Source organism: Furipterus horrens, unplaced genomic scaffold (genome assembly GCF_987537825.1).
Source record: "Furipterus horrens unplaced genomic scaffold, mFurHor1.1.pri manual_scaffold_6, whole genome shotgun sequence".
Classification (NCBI taxonomy): Eukaryota; Metazoa; Chordata; class Mammalia; order Chiroptera; family Furipteridae; genus Furipterus; species Furipterus horrens.
The window spans coordinates 69,483,427-69,510,846 of NW_028327176.1; the positions used below are offsets into that span (position 1 = coordinate 69,483,427).

General features: G+C 40.7%; 1 protein-coding gene across 2 annotated transcripts; it reads right to left on the minus strand.

Moving 5' to 3' along the window:
- Window positions 1-3,169: 3,169 nt before the first annotated feature.
- Window positions 3,170-27,420, minus strand: POLR1B (RNA polymerase I subunit B). 2 transcript variants are annotated; one of them, XM_090281729.1, is made up of 15 exons: window positions 27,185-27,420; window positions 26,079-26,191; window positions 25,692-25,838; window positions 24,160-24,292; window positions 23,138-23,274; window positions 22,191-22,414; window positions 21,285-21,456; window positions 19,821-19,992; window positions 18,840-19,121; window positions 17,109-17,242; window positions 11,671-11,841; window positions 10,955-11,116; window positions 6,386-6,577; window positions 5,670-5,923; window positions 3,170-5,061 (listed from the first exon to the last, which is right to left on the minus strand). In XM_090281729.1, exons 3-15 carry the CDS (start codon window positions 25,764-25,766, stop codon window positions 4,179-4,181), a joined length of 2,991 nt encoding a protein of 996 aa, XP_090137855.1. In that variant the 5' UTR covers window positions 25,767-25,838; window positions 26,079-26,191; window positions 27,185-27,420; the 3' UTR covers window positions 3,170-4,178. The 2 variants fall into 2 exon arrangements, with proteins under 2 accessions (XP_090137855.1, XP_090137854.1); XM_090281728.1 differs by having other exon boundaries at window positions 26,079-26,246; window positions 27,185-27,415.

Sequence of the window (27,420 nt, forward strand, 5' to 3'; positions counted from 1 at the left end):
AGCGTGCGCGGCATATTCAAGGCAGGCACTTTCGCTACTCACATATCGAGACGGGCACCGGAAAAGTCAGTCTGGGAGGAGCGCCCAACCTTTTCCGGTGTTAGGTTGTCATGGCGGCGCCATCCCAGCCCGGTTTCTTTCCGGTCGCACAGCAGCCTAGCGACCCTATTGCTTTTAACGCCAACACGTCACTGCGGCTCCTTGCCTCTGCTTCCGCCCGACCTGCAATGGCAGCTCCCTGGTAACCACTTCCGGCCCCAGGCTGCAATGAGGACGCTGCCAGGTCGGAGGCCACATCCCTTGCCTGGAGGCTGCGAGACTCCACCCGAACTAAATGAGAAGTACAGCTTTGCTTTCCCACCAAGGCGAGCACGGTGCTCAGTTGTGCGAGTCCCTGTGGGGCTGGACTACAGCCACACAAGCTCCCAGACACCCGACTGGAGCCAGTGACCCGCCCGCAACACGTTGTTCCGCTCGCAGCTTTGCTGTACGCCTCCGGGTCTCGGCCTCGCCCAGGAGCTCGCGGTCCTCCTCACCGGCCGCTGGCGCATGCGCGGAGCCGGGGGAAGGGGCGTCACCTCAGAGCGGACCCTGCTCCGCTCCATCCACAGGGTACACACTTCAGAAGGGGGCGGATGTGAGTTCCCATCTTGGCTCCTCTGCAATTTCTCGCGGTGTGCTGACACTTCTGGGGGAGGGAGGGCCTGGCCCGGCGCTCCCAGGTGGGCGGCTGGGCTTGATTGTGCCTGGGTCGGAGCGGGGCGCTGGTCCAGCTGCAAGCACCCAGAGGCCCTCTAGGCTCTGGCCAAACGAACACATGTGCAATTGTTGCAGCGTTTCAATCGCCAAGATATGGAAGCAGCCCAAGTGTCCATCAATAGATGAGTGGATAAAACAACTAAGGGATATTTACATAATGCAATGCTACTCGGCAGTAAAAAAACAACTTTTACTCTTTGCGACAGTATGGATGGATCTGGAGAACACTACTAAGTGAAATACGCCAGAGAAAGACAAATACCGTCTGATTTCACTCATGTGGAATCTAATGATCAAACTGAACAAGAAAAATGGGGACAGACTCAGAGAGCAGATGACAGCTAGTGGGGGTGGGTATTAGAGGGTGGAGGGATTGAGCAAAAAGGAAAAAGGGACTGATGGACGTAAACAACAGTGATGATTGCTGGGGGAGGGGGTGTAAGGGGACTAAATGTTAATGGAAAGAATGCAATAAACATTAAATTTTTTAAATGTCAAATGTTAAGCTACAAAACCTGTAGGAGACTGTATGAGAAAATCCTTTGGTTTGGTGAAAAGTTCTTAGACATGACATCAAAAACATGACCCACCAAAAACCTAAAATTGATAAACTGGGCCTCATCAAAGTAAAAATAATTTGCTTTGCAAAAGAACTGTGAAGATAAAAGACAAGCTACAGACCGGGAGAAAATATTTGCAGAATGCTTATGTGACAAAGGCCTTCTATCTAGAATATAAAATGCAGCCTCAAAATTATACAATAAGACAATCCACTTAGAAAATGAACAGAAGAGCCCTGATTGGTGTGGTTCAGTGGATTGAGTGCAGGCCTGTGAACCGAAAGGTGTCCAATTCGATTCCCAGTCAGGGCACGTGCGTGGGTTGCAGGCCAGGTCCCCAGTTGGGAGCAAAGAGAGGCAACCACACATTGATGTTTCTCTCCCTTTCTCCCTCCCTTACCCTCTCTCTGAAAATAAATCTTTAAAAAAGCAAAAGAAAATTAACAAAAGACATGAACAGACATTTCACTGAGCAGATACAAATGCAGAAAAACTCACAAAAAGATGTTCAACGTCATGAGCCAGTAAGAGTCGTGCAGATTAAAACCACATCAACCACACACCTATCAAAACAGCTAAAATAAAACACAGGAGCACCATCAAGTGCAGGTCAGGATGTGGAAAAAATGATCATCGATCATTCATTGTTGGTGGGAATGTAAAATGGTTCAGCCACTTTGGAAAAAGTTTAGTAGTTTATTCTAAAACAACACACCACTACCACGTGACCTGGCAATTTCATTCTTGGACATCTGTCCCAGAGAAACAAAAATGTACGTTCATACAAAAACTATACATGAGTGTTCATAGCAGCTTTATTTGTAAACACCAAAAACTGGAAACAACCAAAATGTGCTCCTACAGGTGACTGGTTGAACACATTGGCATATCCACAAGGACCACACAGCAGCAAAAAGGAATGAACAACTGATATATATATAATGGCCTTGATGCATCTCAGGGCAATTAGGTTGAATGGAAAGGCCAATCTCAAAAGGCCACGACTATGATTCTATTTATATAATATTCTTGAAATAAAATTACAGACATGAGGGACAGATTCTTGGTTGCCAGGGGTTAAAGATGGGATTTGGGGTGGGGACGGCTGTAAGGGAAGAGCACAGGGCAGAACCCGTGGAAATGGGCCAGCTCTGTCTTGACTATGGTGGTCACATCAATCTGCACAGAAATGAACAGAACTATACACACATGCACAAAATGAGTGCATCTGAAACTGGTGAAAAAGGACTAAGCTCTGTAAACTCTCAATATGAATCTCGCAGCTGTACCTCTATGATTTAAAATAAAACCTAGAAAGTTTTTACCATTTTTGATGCTGCTAAAAAAAACTTGGAGAAACTTGAACAATAGATGTCAGGGGTAGGATTGTGAGGCAGGCAGACTGGAATGGGGTGGGAAAATCTAGTTGGGATTCTACTAACATAGAGGGAGGGATCAGCTAATATATTCAAGGTCCTTGGCATAATTTTTTCCAACAGTTTCATGAAGCAAAACCAGAATATACCTTGAATGGATAATATTTCTCAGTCTAGTCTTCTCTGTCTCATAAGTAGGGACAAACACCTGCCTCATAATTAGTGACAGACACCTAAAGCCAGACTCAGAAAAGAATAATCTTAGGAAGGTTTGTTTTTTTTTTAACTTATATAACATCTTATACTTGGCACAAGTGTATATAAAACTATCTACTGCCAACACAGTTTATAATAGCCAAGAATGGAACAGCCCAAATAAATATCCATGGACAGTACAAAACAATGAAATACAAAGAAACATACAAAAGGGAAAAACAGTCGCTGGGTTTTAGAGACTTAGTATGAAAAATAATGTAAAATATCTCAATACATTTTTAATATTCATTACATGTTGAAATGGCATTCTGGCTATATTGCATTTAATTTATTATAGCATTAATGTTATTCATTATGGAAACAACCTAATTAAAAAATGTACGATGTATACACAATGGATAATTCAGCCTTAAAAAGGATATACTGCCATCTGCATAACTTAGATGAACTTAAGAGGGCACTGCTGAGTGAAACAAGCCAGTCACAGAAGGATGAAGACTGCATGAACTCACCTCTATGAGGCACCTATAATAGTTAAACTCACATAAACAATAGAATGGTGGTTACAAGGGGCTGGCAGGAGAGAGAAACAGGGAATTGCTAGTCATGAGTGTAAAGTACAAGAGAGATCTGTTTGATGCATTGTGTAATAATCCTGTATTGGTTCACCTAAAAACTCCTCAAGAGGGCAATGTCAATTTTAGTGTTCACAAAAGTAAGAGCCAGAAAGTACACAAATAATAAATAAACAACAACAACAACAAAACAATCCAAAGGGGCACAGGAAGCTTTCGGAGGTGATGTTTATTACCCCAACTAGTGAACTGAATCCACTAAAGATGTGCAGTGTTTTGTATAATTACACTTCAATAAAGCCATTAAAAAATATTTCTGCCTTTTATTTTTATTTTAATGCAGACATCAGAAAATGCAAACCACATACATGGCTTACATCATGTTTGTGCTCTAGATGGTCAGCGAGTGTTTGATAGTCACAGCCTGCTGAAAGCACCATAGTAAGAAGCTGGGGTTGGAAACTTTTCCCTGTATATCCTATTTATCAATGTGGGAATTTTGAACAAATAGAGTAAAAATCAACTTCAGTGGTTATTACACCAGAGACAGAACCTTGAATTCTTGGTTGCCAGTTCTTAGCTGAGAGCTCTAACAACCTTGAACAAAATTCAGAGTAACATAGCAACATCTTCACTGAAGTTACATTTTGTTTTAATCTGATAGAACTCCTAACCCAAAAGGCCACATAAAATTAAATGACATTCAGTTTTACTTTGATGTTCATAGCTGCCAGTTCAGCTACAAAATACCGAAAAACATAAGGCACAGAAACAGTGTCAATAGTGTCACTGCGATTACACACAGTACAGTTGTATTTTCTGTTGCGCATGGCTGACCATGAAGGGGGTGGCTTCTCCAACAGCGGAGAGAGCAAACTGCCACACTTCACACACACATGGGCTACTGACCGGTCAGAACAGTTGAAGAGGCGGTCGTGAAGGAGAAAAGAAGTTCCGTGAGCTAAAAGAGCATCCCGCTCCATTTCCCCAAAACGGATCCCACCCTGCACATTTCTCCCCCCAATGGGCTGGTTAGTGACTCTGTCTCTGGCTCCTGTGGTTCTGACCTGGAATTTGTCTGAGACCATGTGACGTAACCGTTGGTAATAAACTACACCTATGAAAATGTCTGCTTCCAGTTCTACCCCACTGATGCCACTGTACAGTCTCTCAGTGCCATAGAAGTTGTAGCCAGCAGCCTTTAACATCTCACCAAAGTATTCCAAGGCCGAGTTCTCCTCTGAAAAGATGAAGGGTGTGGCATCATGGCAGAGACCATGCAGAGCTGCAGACTTCCCTGCCATGCTCTCAATTAACATACCAATAGTCATTCGGGATGGGAACCCATGAGGGTTGAACAGGATGTCTGGGACCATCCCACTTTCAGTAAAGGGCATGTCCTCGGCTGGCCACAGTCTGCTCAGGATGCCCTTCTGCCCATGACGGCTGGCAAACTTGTCTCCAATGGTTGGGTTCCGAGGGATTCTCACTGTGATGCAAACACACTTGAATTTCCCACTTCCAGTGTCATTACTGCACACTTTGATGTTATCCACAATACAATTTTCTTTACTCCTAGGAAAAAATTAAACCATATAAAAGGTCAAACCATTTCTCTAAACTTACATGGGTGTATACATTTTATATATAACTAGTGCTTCATAAAGGGCATTTGCAAAACTTATTCTTACCTCTCTTCTCTAATATGAATAGAGTTGGTATCCCTAGGAGTATCTATGAATAGGGCTGCTGGTTATGTTAACTACAGAGCATTGTTCCTCAAAACAATTATTATGAAACTGTTATGAAGACCTACTGTTGAAACCACTTTTAAAGATGTAAAATAAGCTAAAACATTTATTTATAAGCTCAACATTTTAGCTTGGAAACATTTCTAACAACATGCATGAGAGAGATGGCCAAGGCTAAATAATATACATTTAAAATAAACCAGGAGAACTCTCATCAATTATAACAGACTGACAAGTAGAAAAGTAGTGGCAGCACTATAGACAGCAAACTGTCTCATTTTATAAATGCTAATTCAGTTATGACTGCATCAGTAACTGAACTACCACTTCTATTTCTCCAAAAATTCTCCTGTTAAAAGATTACTTTCAACAACCTCCAGCAATTTCACTGAGAAATGGCCTTTAAAATTAGCACCAGGCACCACAACTTACTTGTAGAACATCACAGAGCTCTCCCCAGTGTTGAGGTTTATGTAGCTGTAATATGGATCTCCATACTGCAGCTGTGCTCCAATAAACGGCAAACCATCATCATCTAACTTCTGCACAGTCCGCGGGTCACCAGGTTTGACTCCAAATACCAGATTGTCATCACCTTGTTTAATTTTTTCAGAGAGATCTATGAACTCAGACTTGTAGACACTTCCATGGGCAAAGCCTCGTTCCCAAGAAGCCTTATTCACAATCTGTGAGGTCAAAGAAACAAGGGAGTGAAGAAAAATGAGGATTTTCAAAATAAAACTGATCAAAATTATACTTGGTTTAGGTTAACTGATATTCGATTTTAAAACTGTCCACATTTTCCCAATCACCTACCCTAACTACTAAAGCCCAGTACTTACTTATAAATGGTCTAAAACATATTCATGCACAAACACAAAAGCTAGAACTATCCAAGACTACTTTACATTCACTCAACATCTACTCAACTACACACTCTAATGTGCATGAAATATGCATATCTAAATACTGAGAGCATAACTCTCAAGGCTGCCACTTTTAACTCAGACCAGGAATTGACCATTTAACAGAACACTCACATGCCAAAGACTAGGCACTCGAGGACACAGAAATAGTCCTTCAGTGACCTCACAGTATACAGAACAGTTAAATGTTAAAAAGAATTGAACTATTCTGGTAAAACTTACCATGGCATCTTCCATATCATAGCCAGTGTAAGAAATAACAGCAACAATGGCATTGGTCCCAATAGGATAGTTGTCCATGTCATAGTGATCATACATGCACGGCCTCACTAAGGGGCTCTGTGGGGTCTGAAGACGATATAGCTTATTATCAGATCGGTCTCGATAAGTGAGAAGTGGGAAGCCCATAGTTTGCTTACCTACAAAGGGAAAAACACTTCAGCATTTCATTTTTCCCCTTGACAATAAAGGTGATACATAGAATTGGGAACAACTAAGTATTCATCATAGGGGAATGAACATATCAGTCACAGTGGTTATGCTTAAGACATATGTGACAATGAACAAACTTGCCCCAATCACAACCAGACCATGAAAACGGTGCTGAGAGCGAAAAAGGACAAAAATGCATTTAATGTGATTCCATTTGCATACATTTGTAAAACACCCCAAACAATTCTACACTTAAGTTTATGGACATGTGTAATATAATAAAAAGGGGGGTGGTGATATATAACAGATACATAAAAACCACAGGACTAGGGAAGAGAACGGGTAAAAGGGGACAGTAACTATTATTTAATTACTTTCTTATACACACATACAGAGCAAAATATCAATGTTTATTAATTCTGGATACTGGCATACAAAAGGTAGTAAGACTCTTCTTTGTACCACTTCACAGTAGAGAATCAATTCAACACAGATTTAAAAACTAACATAAATATACATGCGTAGTGGAATTCTTTAAAATGTAGAAAAGGAGACTTCCAGCTTCCAGCAGTAGAAAATTCCTTCTACACAACCACTTTACATGTAACTATAAACCAAGAAAACAAAACAAAACCAACTACATGCACATTCACACCATCTGAAAGTACTGGAGAGTAACCAAAAGCAGTCAGAAACCGGAGAGGAATTTACATTTGGGCAAAAGGACCTGCACTGGGTGAATATCCAGGTCAGTCGTTGTTGTTATTGTTGTTATTATTTGGCCTAATGGCCCAGTCAGTGTAGTGACTACAACTTAGATAGAAAGCCACAATCTGACTGGCTTTAAGAACCAAGAAACAATTCAGAGCACTATAGCAACTAAAAATGGAGGGCATTTCAGAAAGGAGAGAACACATAGGAAAAGCCTTAAATTCATCACATGAACTGATCCCGGATTGTTGGTGGAATCCTGAATGGTGTGTCCATGGGACCTTTCCAAGCAGCCCTCAAGAGTGACTTCAGCTGCTGTGTTCAGCTAAGTTATCTACCATTTAAATCTAAAAACCAATCCTCTTCAAAGGAACATAACAGAATTCATGGTCTTTAAAATATATCATTAATTCACATGTCCACCATATGATCCAATATTATTTTTTTTAATTTTATTTTTCACATGACATTATACCTTCGTCTTTTTTATTTTATTTTATTTTTATTGTTTTTCAGTTACAATTGTCCCACTTTTTCCCTCATTGCTAACCCCACCCAGCCCACCCCTTCTCCCACGGTCCATCCCAACCCCGTTGTCCATGTCCATGGGTTATTCATACTAGTTCCTTTGCTAAACCCTTCCCCTACTTAGCCCCTTCCCTTCCTCCCCCCTCCCCCCGATAACTGTTACTCTGTTTCTTGTTCAATTTTGTTCATTTATTTGTGTTGTTCATTAGTCTCCTGTATTGGGTGATAGCATATGGTATTTTTCTTTCATTGCCTGGCTTATTTCGCTAAGCATAATTCTTTCTAGTTCCATCCATGTTGTCACAAATGGCAGGAGTTCCTTCTTTCTTTCTGCTGCATAGTTCTCCATTGTGTAAATGTACCACAGCTTTTTAATCCACTCATTTACAGATAGGCAGTTGGGTTGTTTCCAGCACTTGGCTATTTTAAACAGCGCTATGAACATGAGGGTGCATAAGTTCTTTTGAATTAGGGTTTCAGGATTCTTCGGGTATAATCCTAGTAGTGGAATCACTGGTTCAAAAGGCGGTTCCATTTTTAGTTTTTTTGATGTAATTTCATACTGTTTTCCATAGTGGCTGCACCAGTCTGCATTCCCACCAACAGTGCACTAGGGTTCCCGTTTCTCCACATCCTCACCAGCACTTGTTGTTTGTTGATTTGTTGATGGCCATTCTGACTGGTGTAACGTGGTATCTCATTGTGGTTTTTATTTGCATCTCTCTGATGGCTAGCGATGTTGAGCATTTTTTCATATGCCTCTGGACTCTCTGTATATCCTCCTTAGAGAATTATTTGTTCAGGTCCTTCGCCCATTTTTTAATTGGGCTGTCTTCTTTGTGCTGAGATGTGTAAGTTCTTTATATATTTTGGAGATCAAACCCTTGTCTGATGTATCATTGGCAAATATGTTTTCCCACATAGTTGGTTCCCTTTTCATCTTGCTGATGTTTTCTTTTGCTGAGCAGAAACTCTGTGGTTCAATGTAGTCCCATTTGTTTATATTCTTTCCTTTGTTTCCCTTAGGAGCTGTATCAGTGAAAATATTGTTATGTGGGATATCTGAAATTTTCCTGCTTATGTTTTCCTCTGGGATTTTTATGGTGTCACGTCTTACATTTAAGTCTTTGATGCATCCTGAGTTTATTCTGGTGTGTGGCATAAGTTGGTGGTCTAGTTTCATTTTTTTGCACGGTCCTGTCCAGTTCTCCCAGCACCTTTTGTTAAAGAGGCTCTTCTCATTCCATTTTATTTGTCAAATATTAGTTGACCATAGAGGCCTGGGTTTATTTCTGGGCTTTCTCTGTTGCATTGATCTATATGTCTGTTCTTATGCTAGTGCCAGGCTGTTTTGATTACAGTGCCCTTGTAGTATAGTTTGATGTCTGGTATTATGAGTCCTCCTATTGCATTCTTCTGTCTCAAGATTGCTGTGGCTATTCGGGCTCTTTTTTGGTTCCATATACATTTTTTAAGTACTTGTTCTAGGTCTGTGAAATACATTGCTGGTATTTTAATAGGGATTGCATTGAATCTATAAAGCAATTTATAGATTCAATGCAACCTCTATTGATCCAATATCGTTAATACTAGACATGAAAGACACAGGAAACCGTTACCCATACTAAAAAAAAAAAAAAAAAAAGCAATGAATGGAGACAACCTGAAATGATCCAGACACTGGAATTAGCAGACAATGATTTTAAAACACCCATTGTATAACTACTTAAAGCTGTAAAGGAAAATATGTTCACAATGAAGATAAAAATCTCAGAGAAAATTAAAACCATAAAAGAAAAAAAAAAAAAAAAAAGAGACAAATGGAAATTCTAGGCTGGAAAATGAAATATCTAAAATAGAACAAAAAGTCTGAACATGACGACAGATCAATAAAAATGATTCACTCTGAAGAGAAAGAAAAAGATGAAAAAAAGAGAAAAGAAACCGAGTGACTCATGGGACATCAAAGGTTTAACATACATGATACATAACTAAAATCTCAGGGGAGAGAGAATGGGGCAGAGGCACTATTTTTAGAAATGGCGGAAAACTTTTAAAAACTTATTAAAATTTTTAAAAAACAGATTTAAGAAGGCCAGCAAACCCCAAGCAAGACAAACTCAAAGAACATCTTATGTAGGCATATCATAGTCATTCTGCTATAAACCAAAAATAGAGAAAACCTTAAGGACAGAGGAAAAACAACACAGTACATATAGGAAAACAATCTATAACCACTGACTTCTAATTAGAAATGAGAGACCAAGAGTAGACAGCTAATCTAGTATTTTATGTGTGGGAAAAAGTCCTGTCAAATCAGAATTGTATACCCAGTTCTTCCAAGGGAAGAGGAAATAAAGGAGGTATTTCAAAGAAAGAAAAACTAAGAGAATTTGTAGCCAGCAATCTGCAACTGTAACAAATGTTAAAGGAAGTTTTCAGGTCAAAGGGAAATTGGACTCCAGGAAAACTAAACCATCTTTCTGATACAATTAGTCCAAGTCTGAATAAGGACCATAAAACAGTATGGTAATATCAGGCAGGAATGAATAGCACTGGAGAGAAAATGATATGGATGGCCTGTAGCCATCAAAAATGTAATCACAAGATCGCGACAAACTCAAGTTGTTGAACATTTTACAAAATTACCTTTTTCTTCAAAAATGTCAATAACAAGAAAGACAAAGAAAGGCTAAAGTTCTGTTCTAACTTAAAGGAGATTAAAGAGACAACTATAATGTGTTATCTTGAACTAGATGCTACACAAAAATTGCTATAAATCCTATTTTTGGTACAATTGGTCATCTGAATAAGGACTATAAAACAGTATGATAATATCAATGTTAAATTCCTTGATATTAATAATTGTCCAGGGTTACACAAATGAACAAAACACACACTGAAATATTTAGGGGTAAAGGGGCATCAAGCCTGCAACTTACCTTCAAATGGAAAACAGTACAAATGGGGCAAAATATTCACAGAATGTTGGTAAAGGGTCTTCTGGGAGTTCTTTGTACCAGTCTCACAACTTTGCTGTGAGTTTGAATTATTTAAAAGTAAAATAAAGTTATAAACACTGCTCTTCTATGAGCGTGACTGTCAGCACCCCCATGTCACCTTACCCATCTGGCACTGGTACATGTTTCTTGGACTCTGGTTGTGATCGGAAAAAGGGATGAAGTTGGCAATCACACTTAGCAGGCTGTGAGGGAAGAGCTCTTGGTGGGTGGTCACTCCAGCAAAAACCTCCTCCTCGAAGATCGCAATATTCATGAAGAGCTGGAGGGGAAGGATGAATGTTAGCACATTAACTCTTTCTCTGAGGTCAGTACTCAAAGACTTGAAAGGAAACCTTCCCCACCCAGCGTACTGAACACTGAAGGCACCCACAGGAAGCCTCCAGTCAGAACCACCAAGTGCCTTACACACTTCATTATAAGTCTACCCTAGACCAAACGTGAAGGGGGATCGGAAGAAAGGAATTGCAACATTGCAACTGCAAGGATGTAGGCAAAGATTGTGATGGAGTCTAAGGAAATGGTGCAGCCTCAGCACCCAAGGTAGAGCTGGGTACAAAGGAGCATGGGGGGCTGGGCAGGATGGAAAGGGCAGGTATACGACGACACCACTCTCAGGCTCGTTTGTGAGTGGAGAGAGGGAACATATGAAAGCTGCTTCCAGGTGGTCACAGAGGAAACAGAAGTAAGTTCTGGCTTTCTTTCAAGTGCCGGATTATTATTAAATCATTAACACTTATAAAAAGCAACAGCTGAAGTCTGTGGAAGTTGTTTATGACACAATCAATGCACCTACCAAACACACAGTCCACGCACCTGCTCCATAGTTCCAATCAGCTCTTCTTTGCCTAATTCCAAGTTTTGCACAGGCCGCACCAGCCTACAAGGAGTGGTGAAAAGGAACAGTCCTGGGTACAGACTTGGTTTTCCTGTTATGGGAACAAGGGCCACCTCCATCCAAGGAGGAATTCTTTTTTCTCTCAACACCTGTTTTCAAAAAAAGAAGAGTTCAAACCAGAGCAAGTGATGTGTTTTACATCCATCCCTTACCACCCAGGAAGCAGGCAGAATGGGGAAGGAAGTCAAATATGAAAAATATCTTAAAGACTTCCGGCCAAGATGGAGGCCTAGACAGAAACACTGCATCTCCGTCCACAACTAAGAAGGAATATAACTACCTCAAAACTAGAGACAATCAGAAGTTCCAGAAAATCAAGCTGCATGGAAGTCCAACAAACAAAGATATAAAGAAGAAATACTCATCCAGACTGGTAGGCGGGGCAGAGCCAGGCGGAGAGGATGCAGTGTGGTGACGGCAGCAGCGGTGGGCCAGCGGAAAGCGCAGTCACGCCGTTTAAAACGTAGGGAGGGACACCTGGGGAATACTCCCAACACCAGGCTAGACCACATAGCTCATGGTTCCAGTGCCAGAGAAAATAAAGCCTCATTGCTTCTGACTGTGAAACCCGGTGGGAGTTGGGATGGAGAAAGAAACTGCCAGTCTCTCAGCAGAGTCCGCTTGTTTAAAGGGCTTCCACGGTCCTAGAACGTCTGCAGACCCACTCACTCAGGGAACGATGTCGAGGGCAACACCTAGAGGCGCGCCAGTCCCATACGGGGAGCGGGAGAAATGACTGGAAAAGGGGCAAGTGCTGAGAAAGCAGCATGGTTCCCTCTCAGACCCCCTTCCCAACACACAGCGCCACAACGTGGTGAGAAAAAGGTCACCCATACTGATGAATGCCTAAGGCTCCGCCCCTTAAACATAACAGGTGCGACAGTTCTACCTAAGACACAGAGGCAAACAAACACAGGAGCCTGTGAAGATGAAGAGACAGAGAAGTATGGCCTAAAAGAGGAAACAGATCAAAGTTCCAGTGGGAGAACTAAGCAACAAGGAGATAGCTAACCTAAAAGACACGAAGGTAGCCAACCTAACAGATGTAGAGTTCAAAACACTGGTGATAAAGATGCTCACAGACTTGACAGATATGCTTGAGGCAAACGCATAAGGGAAGAAGTGAAGGCTATACTAAATGAAACGAAGGAAAATCCACACAAAACCAATGGTGAAGAGAAGGAAACGGGTTCAAATCAATGATTTGGAGCATAAGGAAGAAAAAACAGTCAATCAGTACAGAATGAGGAAACAAGAATTGAAAAAAACAGGGAGAGGCTTAGGAACCTCTGGGACAACTTTAAACGTGCCAACATCCAAATCACAGGGGTGCCAGAAGGAGAAGAGGAAGAGCAAAAAATTGACAACTTATGTGAAAAAAATAATGAAGGAAAACTTCCCAAATTTGGTGAAGGAACTAAACATACAAGTCCAGGAAGCACAGAGAGTCCCAAACAAGCTAGACCCGAAGAGGACCACACCAAGACATTATCATAATTAAAATGTCAAAGATTAAAGATAGAGAAAAGCAGACAGATACCTACAAAGGGGTGCCTATAAGTCTATCAGCTGATTTCTCAAAAGAAACTTTGCAGGCAAAAAGGAATGGCCAAGAAGTATTCAATGTAATGAAAAGCAAGGACCTACAACCAAGATTACGCTATCCAGCAAAGCTATCCTTTAGAATGGGAGGCAGATAAAGTGCTTCCCAGAGAAGGTAGAGCTAAAGGAGTTCATCATCACCAAGCCATTATTATATGTAATGTTAAAGGGATTTATTTAAGAAAAAGAAGATCAAAACTATGAACATTAAAATGACAACAAACTCACAACTAACAACAACTGAATCTAAAAAATAAAAACAAAATCCAACTAAGCAAACCAGAATAGGAACAGAATCATAGGTATGGGTATCATTTGGAGGGTTATCAGCTGGAAGGGGAAGGGGGAGAAATGGGGATATGGTACAGGGATTAAGAAGCATAATTGGCTGGTACAAAATAGACAGGGGGAAGTTAAAAATAATATAGGAAAGGGTGAAGCCAAAGAACTTATATGTATGACCCACAGGCATGAACTAAGGGGGGTGGAATTGATGGAGGGAAGGGGGGTACTGGGCAGAGGGGAAAAAAGGGAAAAGAAATTGGGACAACTGTAACAACATAATAAATATACTAAGAAAAAAAAAATCTTAAGAATTTATATTAGTTACGCAGGGAACAAACACAGTGTCTACCAGCCTCCTCCCCTCAGAGTGCCACTCACCCCATATCCAGAGTTGGCAAAAGCTCTTTCTTGGGACTCAGCCCCACAATCAGTTAAACCGGTACTGACTTAAAGACTGAGACCGTGGGAAAAGGTAAAGCAAGAATGTGCATGCAGACATACTAACTGAAATTCTATTCTCTGATGTATAAAATACAGGTTACTGGTTTTATTTTAAAATGTATTCAATGAAAGGCCCTTCCACTTAGGAATTAAAAACCAAAACAAAAGAATCTTCTATTAACTCCTGGATGAAAGAAAAAATACAAGCCAAAATGACAGAAATTTGAGAAAAATAACAAAATCTATATATCAGAACACACTACCGATAAAAATCAAGGAATGAACATAAATGAATTAAATTCTTAAAAGTTAAAAAAAAGTATAGGTAAAGAAATTATAAAAATAACACCTGAAATCATGGGTCTACTTTGCATACCTCTAAGAAACTGAGATGAAATGGATAAAATGGAGTCACCAAAAGAAACCTCACTGGAGGTAGAAAGCTTAAAGAAGGCCAATTTCCACATTCAAAATAAAGGTGTCAAGAAAGCACCCCCAAAGAAAGCATCAGAGCCAGATGGTTTCAGGGGGTATTCTTGCAGGTCTACGACTAGGTGGCCCAATGCTCCCCAAACTGCTCCCGAGCACTGAAAACTAAGGAAAACTCCCTCATTCTTTTAATAAAGTGGAGACTTATGGATATAGATTTAAAAAATCTTAACAAATTATTAGTATAAGAAACTATCAGTATTTTTTAAATAAAGAAAGTAATACAACATAACCAAGTGGGATTTATTCCAAGAATTTAAGACTCATTATTCATCACTATTATTAGGGGATGAATTAATCTAATACACCTAATATGCCTAAGGGAAAAATCTTATATAAAATTTTTCTGCCGAGATGCCAAAAAATTAAACACAGAATCTCAGATGATCCAGCAATTCCACTTCCAGATATAAACTCAAAAGAACAGAAAGCAGGGACTCACAGAAAAATTTGCACACCCATGTTCATAGCAGCATGATTCACAACAGCCAAAAGGTAGAGGCAACCCAAGTGTCCATCAACAGATGATGGATAAACACAATGTGGTCTGTGTGGTTACTAGGAGTTGAGAAGGACAGATGGAGAGTTACTGTTGAATGCGCACAGTTTCAATTTTGAACCATGCAAAAGTTCACAGGATCCATACAGTGGTGGTTGCATAACAATAAGAATGTACTTAATGCCGCACTGAACTACACACTTGAAAACTGTTAAAATGGTAAATGTTATGTACACTTACAAAATCAAAACACAACCAGTCCTACAGGGATCAGCGTAAATGGTCAAATCTGATAATAATTATAGAGAATCAAAATAAACAGCAACAGAATACTCACAAAATAAAACAAGCATCTATAAAATCTCTGCAGATGTAAATAAACGAACAAGTAAGTAAACAGAGAAAGGAAAGCTCTCCCTTATAGAATGGCAACTAACAAACAGAACAAATGATGGGGTTAGAAAATCATTTGGCAACTATAACAGGAATAATTTACTCAGCAAAGAATCATCAATAGAATAATAATAATTCTGCAGAAAATACATCACATCAACTAGTGGATGAAAACTTGATGAGGAAAAGAGAAGGGCTTTTAAATATTTCTCCACAAATTACTGATAAGAGAAAATTTGTAACAGTACAGTAGATTAATCTAAAAAAACACAGCCTTGAAGTCATCAAACATTAACATCACTGGTCATGGAATAAGTCACCATCACATGCCTCCTGAAATGGTACCATGAGGACGTGACACATAACCATGAATTAAGGGACAGTCTACAAAATAGTGCCTACACTCTTAAAAAGAGTCAAGACCTGAAAGGCTAAGGAACTGCTCCAGATTAAAGGGGAATAAAGAGACATCACAACTACAGGTAACACGTGATTCTGGAGTAGTCCCAGACCAGAAGAAAAAAAATAGCTCCAAAGGCCATTATTGAGACAATTGGTGTAATCTCAGTATCAGCTGTGGATTCTACCAACCCAACCCTCCCTGACTTTGGTAAGTGTATGTACAGTAGTCCCTCTCTATATCGTGGTTCACTTATCATGGCCTCACTGTACCACGGGATTTTAAAAAATATTATATTTAATTATTTATCACAGATTTTTCGCTATGTTGTGGGATTTTGCGGTACAGTACTGTACACATATGTTGTTAAAGTTACGTAGGTTTAAGAGTGTAGAATAAATGTAAGTTTCCTACTTCGCAGGGGGGTCTAGAACGTAATACCCATTGATAAGTGAGGGAATACTGTACTGTGGTTATTGAAGAGAAAAATTTCAGAAAATGCACTGCAATCTTTGTGGAAAAGGGGTCATGACTACACACCACCCTCAGCTGGTTCAGAAGAAAAAAAATATATTTATAAAGAGCAAACAAATGATAACAATTGGTGGATCTGAGCAATGGGCATATGGGAGTTCTCTGTGCTATCCGAACATCTTTTAAGTGTAAAATTATATCAAGAACTAAAAAAAAAAAAAAAAAAAACAACAACAACAACAAAAAAACCCCAAAACTAAATGAAATAAAACAGAGCATGAACTACACTCATCCAACTGCCAAAGAACAAGTCTTCTATCAGCCAAGACTCTTGTTAGAAGGAAACTTCAAAGAAGGTCATTCTCCTTGACTATCTAAAAATTTATTTTCAAGACCAAGAAGGCAACAGGGTATGACTTATATTTTGCCTATTTTTACCATTAGTTGAAATATAAAGCTCATATTTTGAGGTCCCTTACAGGCCACTAGAATTTACAAAGAAGAAAAGTTAAAATTTGTTAGGTTAGCAGACTAGGGCCTCAGTGAAACTTACAAAAAAACAAAAACAAAAAGTGAAGGTGTCACATGTCTGTCACTGACCCCAATCTATGAGGTCAGTCCCAGGGGATGTAAGGTACTTTCAGAATCAACCTCTGACCCCCCCCCCCCAGACCTATGAGTACGCTAGAATGCCCTGGGACTACCTCAACAACTAGAAATGGATTGAAACCTAAGATCAAGGGATAGAACAATGCACAAAGACTCAAGGTCACCTTAAAATGCCGGAGAGAAGCTGCGATGCTAGGAGCAAGCTCCTTATCCACCCAGCCAACCATGACACCGTCCAGCAGGACAGGGTAGCACTCAGAGTAGGGTCGGTGTGGCGCTCCATCAACTGGAGTAACCCCTGGAGAAGGAATAGAGAGGGTCAATGCACCAGGATGCCTTTTCCAGCATTACAAATTCCTTCCAGATGCGCCCCCAGTGGTACCATAATTTTAGGTATCTAGTTATCTGGTCTCTAAACCAGAATGATTTTCTAGTTCTTACGTAAATTTCCAAGTCATTTCGGCAAGCACACACAAGAACTAGTGAATGGCCAGTGGGTAGACCAGCAGGGAAAGGAGTTCAAGGAGGCTTTCAGTCTAGACCTTTCATGTTTTCATTTTGGAGCCATGTAAACATAGTAACTTTTCCCAGTAGTCTAACTACATTTGATCACCATTATTTACAGGTTCGGTATCAGCAAATTTGCCTACTTGCTAAAATTTATTTGTAACCCCAGTACCAATAACTTATGGCACTTTTGGGGCCACTCAGGGACAAATCTGCATCACCACACATGCTCCCAGCTGCAGTCAAACATGCCTTCCCGTCTCAGCTCAGATTGAACAAGCATCCTCTTGGCAGTCTGCTCAGGGCCATGTGCATTGCATTCTTATGCTTTCTGTTGGTGAGTTTCACTGTTTAAATGGCCCAAGCACAGAGCTGCCCCGTGAGGCTGAGCACAGGCTATGTGTGTTTTATGAAGAAAGTATGTGATAGGGAAGCTCACAGTGCTACTGGCTGAGATCTCGAAGTTAGTGAATCACAATGAACAGAAACATAGAAAATAAGGCTGTGTATCAATTGGTTAACAAAAATGTTGTGACCAGAGGCCCACAGTAACTGAACCTTTATTTTCCCTGGGAGCAATGGCTCTTCCCTAAATCCAGGGTTAGTTGTGACTATATAGAACAGAAGTACTGCAACCATCAAGAACCAACTGTAATTAAGTAAAAATAACAAAAACAAACAAAAAGAAACTATTCCACAATCCATAAATACCTGCTGAGGACAGCAAGTGTTTTACAGTGTCACAGGTTACCAACTGATCTTAGGCATTTTCCATGCTGTCTCCCTTCCCAGTACCAGAGCCTTTCCCATTTCTTCTGTATGAGATACACTCTCTGCCTCTCCACATCTTCCCTCCTTTCTACTCTGACATTTTAATGAATGGTAGCAAACAAAATGATTCTTTTCCTTGTAGAGAGAGAACCTGCAAATTACATTGATCATGACCTCTGAACCTTGAGTAATTGTGAATTACTTTCCCTGGGGATCCCTTCTGAAAGGCCATGGTCTAACTGGCAGTAATACTTTGGAGCAGAAATTTTTTGACTCTTGACCCAATGCCTTTCTGGTTGCTTAAGAATGTCTGCCACCTGCATCCTGTGAACTGGAAGTTTTAGTGTATAAACATGAATTCCAGGGGAGACCCCACACACAGACCAGCAAGGACACAAAAAACTCTTGAGTCCAGTTCACAACTGGAGACCCCCGGGACCAAGAGTGAAGAATGCCCCAAGAAAGGGCATCATTAGAATGCATCTGACCTTCTATGTAGAAGCCAAGAAACCAGCCCAATTCCTGCAGGAATTCTCTGCTCAGCCCCCAAGGCAGTGTCATTCCAGTCTTACCCGTGAAAACGCACACACCCAAGAGACCGCCACCCTGTCACGTACCCAGGTTGCAGAGCAATGCTGGAACAGATGCCGGGTACACAAACTGTGTGACAACCTCACATATGGCGGTTAAGTGGTTCATCAGACCACAGGGCTCCCCGTCAGGGGTGTGCACAGGACAAAGGAAACCCCAAGACTCCGGCAGCAGCTTGCGCACTGTGGTGGTTCTCATCTTGGCAAAGTCAGCCCCTCTGTGCACACAGCGGAAATGGGAGAGATAGCGGATGAAGTTCAGCTTATCAGCCACAACACAAAGTCCAGAATCTTGTAGGAACCCAAGACCTTAATAAAACAAAAGTCATTCAGAAATGGGATAAACTTAAAAAAAAAAACGTAGTATTTTTATTTGAGGTTCTGATGAAAAACATCAGAGCACACTATAAATCACTGAGTGGGTTATTATAGTTTACTAGCTCAGATGAACAGAAATACTTTAGAAAAAGTAGTAAAAATCTCCAGATTTCACAAACTGTATCAGCCCTGACTGGTTCCCTATCTCTTCTACAACCTCCACTGTGGGGGAAAATGTAAATAGATAACAAAATAGCAGGTAATTAAATGGGATTCATTGGACAGGGCTGGATAATACACTAGCAGTCATTAGTTCTAAAAGAATCTGTATCAGCATCATTTGCTTTAAAATGCAGATTTCTGGGCCCTCAATTGCCACTTTTAAGTTTTCCAGGACATTTGGATCCAAGTGGTTTAGGGATCAGCAAGTGTAAGAACCCTCTCAGACCACCTGTCCAGATGACCTTTCCTCAGATCATCAGAATTGGATTTAAGCCATCCAGGCACCTGTTAAAAGCCCTTCAGGCTGATACACGCTTGTCAAAACTTGATAACACGAAATCTGCCTTTAAAAGTTCACTTTTAAATAGAACCTCTCACAGTGATAAAAATCTACATTAAGCAAATAATTTGAAAGACAAAACTAAAATTAAGACTATTTTTTTTTTTATGCCTATCTATTTAATTCACCTGTTTTAGAACGCAGATTCCCAGTAGCAAGAAGATATTCAAATGGTTTTGTAAGGTCTGTTCCAAGATTTAAAATCTTCATTAAATTTTCAGTGTTTATAGACATATTGGTCTTCTGAGCCTTCTTATCTAAACCTATTTTAATAGATACTAACCACGCTTCCATTTTTTCCTGAAATAAAAAAAATTAAATTATAAGAGTACTTGAAAGGCTATACTGAAATTACCAATAACAGAAAACTTCTGCTGTTATCAATTTTTATCAGGGAAATTCTAGGCTGCTGAGAATTTTCAATCTAATTTTATGGTTAGAGCAGACAGAAAAAAGTTCTTACCTTTCAGTAAGAATTTAAATAAGAATTACTGACGAGATAAGGAACTGAGATTTTAACTGTAGTTTTTTCCATCTTTCATCCTACTATGCTATCTCTTAGATTAAATCGTTTTAGGGCTAATATTCAAAATATAAAATACCACCAAATCAACTTATGAAACTGCCTGTGCCATGCCAACACTCTCCATATATGCATATGCATACGCATACACACACACACACACACACACACACGCCTCTTGTTATTGACAGTAACTATGCTCTGCAACATTTCTGTGAACACTGAATTAGCAAGTACTAAGCCATTACTCCTAGGTACATACAGGATTAGGTTCCTGAAATTCTCAAGTCACAACATTCTCAACAACTGATAAATACATAAGCTTGTTTTATGTGTGTTTCTGAGGAGGGACACCTTGTGTTATGTTGCTGATCCACTGCCACTGAAGTCACAGCCAGCAGCACCGTAACTCATGACTGAACCAAGTTCATCTAATAGTCGTGTATTCTTGTAAGGCACATCCCAGCCTTCTTGTGCTTAGGGATCTCACACAGCACTTTAGCACTATGCCTGAAGGCCATTTTAAAGAAAATCACCAACAATAAACACAAAAATATGAAAAATGTACTAAATAGACCCTTGTTCACAGTATGAGAGCTGAAGTGAAAAGGAAGAGCATCACCCCCTAGACCTATGCAGGGAGTGTGGGAATCAAGCCACCCCAATTTTTGCCCCTCCGTGTACGTCTGCAAAGGACTTCCGAAGCTGTGAGTACTGATGCCGGGTTACCAGTAAATCTCTGACCAGATGAATCTGTAAACAGGGACTCTGCAAAGAGGTGGACTGTGCACTATATGTATACAGGCCACTTACATCATCAATGTTGTGACCAAGATTTGATGGTGTCTTTACTTCACTTATGTAAAAATATTAGACATTTCTGAACCTGGTATAAGCTAGGATGTCTGATTAAGTACCCTACTGCTAGGTAAACAAAAAGTAGAAAAAAGAAATAAGAGAGATCGCCAAAACAATAAATTCTAAACACACATAAAACAACATCACCTGGTGTCGTCACCCAACCCACAGAGGACACCAAGGCCTGGGGAAAAGCAGCACATGCACCCACCTTCAGAAACATGAGGAAGAGCTGCCCGGGTGTGAGCACTTCCTGATTCACTAAACTATCAGGATTGTCCTCCATGCACTCTCCTTTGGCCAAAGCAAACAGCTTCCGGGTCATGAGACAAAGTACATAAAACTTATCAGTATTAGATTTCAAGTGGATACAGATGCACTGGCTGTCAAAATAGAATGAAAAAGCTGAAACGATTCAGTTGCTACTATTATTTGCCATTCTACTAACCAAGGCCCCCTATTCATGTTTACTTAAAGTCCTTATTAATATTCAGAGAAGCCCTTTTTATCTCACAGGCAGTATCAATAAAAGAACAGGATACAGTCACAGACAAGGTCTAGAGCTGTATTGGCCAACAGGGTAGTGACAATTTAAATTTCAATGAACTGAATGGAATAAAATTAAGATTTCAGTTTCTCAGTTGCACTGGCCATTCAAGTGCTCAACATGGCCCATGGCTATGTACTAGACCAGATAGATCTAGAACAGGTCACAAAAGACAGAGCCCTTGCCTTAGGAAAATAAAGGGACATGATGCCTACAACTTTCAAGTGGTCAGAAAGAAAAACATTTATTTATGTGTAGAGAAGTAAAGCAAATGTAGTAAGTCTTAACAGTCAGTCAGCATAAGTGTCCAGTGTACTATTTTTGCAGCAATTCTGAAAGTTTGATGTAATTCCAAAATAAAAGTACATTAGAATAAAACAACACTACCACAAAACCAGAGAAAGGTAGACACAGCCACAGAAAGAAAGTAAGCCACTGCTTCACTACACCAGAATTCTACCTGCAGGTCCATTCGGGTTCCCAGATGACTCAGCAGCCCCAACTACATCAACACAAAGAACCACCCCCGCCCTCCGCCGCCTGAAACAATTTAGACCAAAGCACACATACCTAAACAGATATTCCGCAGCTTGTTCATTTGAATACCAGTCAGGAAGATTGAGTTTTACTCTGAAGCGTTCACCTAGATAGTTAAGGACCTGTTTTTGTGTGGAACAACCCTCATCCATTACAATTCTTAACATCTGAGAAACAGAGTTCCTAAAGAAAGAGCTGTCCTCCTTTCCTTTGATGAGCTCCTGAAAAATCTGGTAATCAGAAAAGTTGACAAGTGCCTAGAAGAGAAAAGAAATGTTCTTTTGAATTGCTAATGATAACTAAACCATCCAATTCATTCAGTAACAAGTTTCTCCTTTTCTTTTTCAATACCCAAGAAAAGTTAGCACTCCACTATTGTTAAACTGAAGGGCACTCCTTATAAGACAGACACCAAGATGCTCCCAATAATCCTCACCTCCTGGAATTCACAAGCTTGCAGTCTCCTCCCACACCAAATCATCGCCTATGTGACTAAAAGAATATGGCAGAAAAGTCAACACACGACTCCCAAGACTAGGTCACAAAGAGCATCGTAGCTTCCCCATCGTTTTCCTGGCTGACTCTCTGGGGAGTCAGCTGCCTGGAGCAGCCTATGGAAAGGCCCAGTGAGGGGAATTGAGACCTCCAGCCAGGAAGGAACCACCTTGGAAGTGGATTCTTCAGCCCTGGTCAAGACTTCTACACAACTGCAGCTCCTCCTGACATTGCACTGCAACCTGGACGCCCCAGACAGAACTGCCCATATTCCTGACCAAAGAAACTGGGAGAGAGAAATGTTCACTGATGTGTTTTAAACCACTAAATTCCATGGCAATGTGTCATGCAGCAGTCAGTAACTAGTACAGCATGAACTCTGATAAGGAGAATCTGTTCATTCTGCACAGGGTATGACTTCCACTGACTCTCTTACTGACCAAAAAAAAAAAAAAAAAAAAACCAAACCATTCTGTAAGTCACACCTTAAGTGCAAATCCCAAAGGAAGAAAAAACAATTCTTTCTGGTAAATAAAGTTCAACATAACCGTGCCATTTTCCAAGTAGTGAAGGTTCATATTGACAGCAGAATGTTCTTCCCTCACACAGTGCATTGATACTCCTGTTGAAACAGAACAAAAACTCAGAAACTCAGTAACACTACAACTGCTTCAATCACTTCATTCTGAATTATTCTTACCATCTTAGAAATAATTAAAGCCAAATCATTCAGTTTAGCCAAGACTGGCAACCAAAAATGTCTCTAGACCTTGCCAGATTTCCCCTGGGATGCAAAATCTCCCACAGAGGCCAGGTGGCTGTCAACGAGAGCCCCCCAAGGGAGTGTCATGGTTCCTGAACCAGAAGACATCTGGGACACACACCAACCTCTGGCCCAGTCAGGCTAGCCTTCAGCTTCAGACACAGTAACATAAATGCACATGTTCTTTCAATTTGAAAGGTAGCAGAAAGTAAATCTGCTACTATGAAATCTTAACATAAAAATTTAACGGAAAAATAAAAATTTATATATAGAGGTGGGCCAAAATAGATTTACAGTTTTAAGTACACAAGACACAGAGTTTATTCTTGTATGATTATTTATTAATTATTGCATTATTTTCCATACAAACAACTGTAAACCTACTTTGGCCCACCGCTGTATGAGAGGAAAATATCAAAGACTCTATTTAGATACAACTCCTTTTTCTTATTTTTATTTTTAAAGATTTTATTTATTTATTTATTTTGGGGGGGTGGAGAAAGAGGGGAAGACAAACATCAACATACGAGAGAAACATCGATTGGTTGCCTCTCGGATTCCAACCCAGAGACCCGGCCTGCAACCCAGGCATGTGCCTTGACCAGGAATTGACCTTTCATTTTGTGGGACAATGTCCAACCCACTGAACCACACCACTCAGGATGCACCTCCTTTAAAAATATAAAAAAATAAAAAGACTTAGACGTTTTCTAAAAGACCATTCTAAAAATCACTTCAGCTTACCATAGTGAGTATAGCCAGGCCCTCTAGCTTTCCATTTTGGTCTTATCATCGCAATGGGGAAATTTCTCCGAGGCATAATCAACATTCGGATGACCTTTTCAATGCCATTGACTATGAAATAGCCTCCCATTTCCTGCCAAAGAGATTAATTATAATTTGTTAAACAAATATAACTAACTATAAATATGAAACTGACCAACTGCAAACATCAACCTCATTCCCAGCAGACCCAGTGCAATGTGTGGAAGAAGGCACATTCAGGTGAAAAGCGCCATGGATCCCTGGAAAATTGTGTATAAATTAAGTCTTCTCAAAACAATGAAAATGTCTAGGAACCTGGGAGAAAAGTATGGAAGGAAGTCAGAGTACTTTCTCTACCAGACAGGTTTGATCTAACCTGCCTTTCTGTTCCCTAAAATGACTTCAGTCTACAAATGACATTAAATAAACAAACACCTTATTCCAAAGAAAAATTTAAAAATGAAAATAGCAACCATTTTGCTTTAAGACAAGTATGGTTTCCCAATTAAGTTTAAAAACTGATGACCATATGAAAGCTGTGAAAACCAGAAATTCAAATTAATAGAAAAAACTTTAAGATTTATTTATTTTTAGAGAGTGGGGAAGGGAGGGAGAAAGAGAGGGAAAGACATCAATGTGTGGTTGCCTCTTATGCACCCCCAACTGGCCTGCAACCCACGCATGTGCCCTGACTGGGAATCAAACTGGTGACCCTTTGATTTGCAGGCTGGCACTCAATCCACTGGGCCACACCAGCCAGGGCCAGAAAAATATTTTAATTGCTCCAGTATATATCACATTTCTATAATAAATAAAAAGCAACTATGAAGCAGGCAGACCATGCTAGGTGCTCTATGTTATCATAACTTTTAATCCTCATAACAATGAGTAACTGCACCCATTTTTAGGAGAGGGAACAGGCTCAGGGAGATATAACTTCCTAAAACTGCACAACTGTTAAGTGTAGCAGCTGAGTGTCAAACCCAGATCTGACACCAAAACCTTCTTCCCACCAGATAACAGTATCTTTATTGTAGGCAGTCTGTATCTCTTGGATTACTTCAACTCAATACTGCAAAGCCACCTAACACAACTAAAAAGAAATGCCAAAGGGAAGGCATATGAAGCATTTAATATGCTCACAGAATCTTACTGTCCATAAAGCAGACATCTTAGACAATAGTTTTATGGTTTAAGATAGCTTTAAAAACAGAAATATGTCTCTAAATATTACCACTCAGAAAATTAGGGAAAAAAACCTACCAATTCTTCCCCCATAATAATATATCCTCTAATTGCATGGCCAGTTTTTCATACCTTGCCTCATTTGAAACTCATTATAAACCGTACACAATAGGCAGGCAAGATATATACGCCCCTTTTATCTACCCACAAGTGGAGGCAGAGAAAGAAAACTGGCTTTCACTGGCAAGCTTCACATCTTCTCACTCCCAACTCAGGCCCCTTCTATTGTCATCTGGCCATTCAGTGCCCTAGACCCCTGAAATTACCTCTGGTTCCTCATGGTGCTCAATGAGGGCTTTTGGAGGAAGACTGTGTAAGTTGCAAAGCTTGGACTTCACCATGATGGGAACATAGCCAAGAAACTGCTTAATGACTCCTTTTGAGATTCCATTCACTGCCCAGCTGATATCAGCCTAAATGAAAAAAATTACTTACAAAAAAAAGAAAAGTATCTGGATCTACAAGAACAAATGAGTATTTTAAAAGAGAAAGACTATATATTAGATGACTTTATGCTTCAGACTTAAAAGCTGGGATCTCCTGGATGACAGTACTAAGAAAGCAGGATTCTGGTTACATTTTATTGGACACCAATATTCTCAGACATGTACAGTGTGTGAGTCACACACCCACACACTGTCACTTGCACTGACCGTCAACTTCCCCCGGTACGTACTCCTCCGGCCGCGGCACTCTGCAGGATAAACGTTGAGCTCTTTGCAGATGCTCCCTTTGGGAACTGTGGGGGGACTGATGACAGCATCCACTATAGTAAGAGAGATACGCTCATCTTTGAAAGCAAATTCAAAGGAAGGTATAGCCTGAAATACAATTTACACTATTAATTGTTTGCATATCCAAGGTACCTTTTCACTAATCCCATGAATTTTCTACAAATATTTTTGCCTATAATGCTAATGTGACACATCTAAAAAAACAGTTAAAGCGACATCCAGTCAATTCACACCCTCATTATGTACTAAAAACTATAGGGCATTAACTCAGATATCTGATCGTCTGCCATGTGTCAGATTCTTTGGTAGGCTTTAGGGATACCATTGTGCACAGAACGAACCTGTCCTCTGAAGTAAGAGTCTGCCTTCCCTCTTCTTACCTTGTACCCTCTACATGCATAGCAAGACTGACAGGACTACTGCTAACAGAACAAGGATATGGAAGCATCTTCTGATTCAGGACCCGTCACTCAAATGCCATTCTTTAGGCTGATATTTGTACATTTCATTCTTTGTGCTCTCATACTGACGCTGGAACCATGCAAAGAGAAGGGTGGTACCACGGCAGTTTTTTCCCTTCCACAACATTTGCTTTCCTGTACTATCCCCTGGGGAAAAGCTTTGCTGTTCCACTGAGCTTTCCTACATATTAACTATGAACAATCTACTACAGTTGGTAAGCTCAACCCACGCGGGCCACTCACAGCACCCACTGTCCTACAAAACACCATGGTTCCCAATCCCATATAAATCCAGGAATCATAAATACACCTTTCCCTGGTCGACCAGAGCTCAAGCCCCGCGCTCAGCCTGGCACGATCAAGCACAGCTATTTGGGATTACACTGTGACCTCCCAGCCATCTCATCTGTCTGGGACCCCGGCCTGTGCCCCACTCCACTCCTGGGTCTCCCGCTCCCCCGTCTCCCACCCGCCGCCGACCTCCAGCCCAGCGGGTCCCTCCTTTGCCTGACCTAGCGGCGCCAGAGAGCGCCGCCTGCGGGAGCCTGGAGGTGTAGCACTCACCTGCACCGCGTGGCTGAGCCCCTCGCGCACCGCGTAGTTGAAGGACTGAACGTGCGCCTGCGTCAGCTCCTGCAGCGCCGGCTTCTGCTGCTCCCGCGGGACCCCATAAGAGGGATCCGTCAAGTGCTTGAGGCTGGGCCCGCTGGGCAAGCTCCGCCACCGGCTGCCAGGATCCATGTAGCCTTGCACGTTGGCCACCAGCGAGCCTGCCCAGTGCCGGAAAAAGGAACTGCACG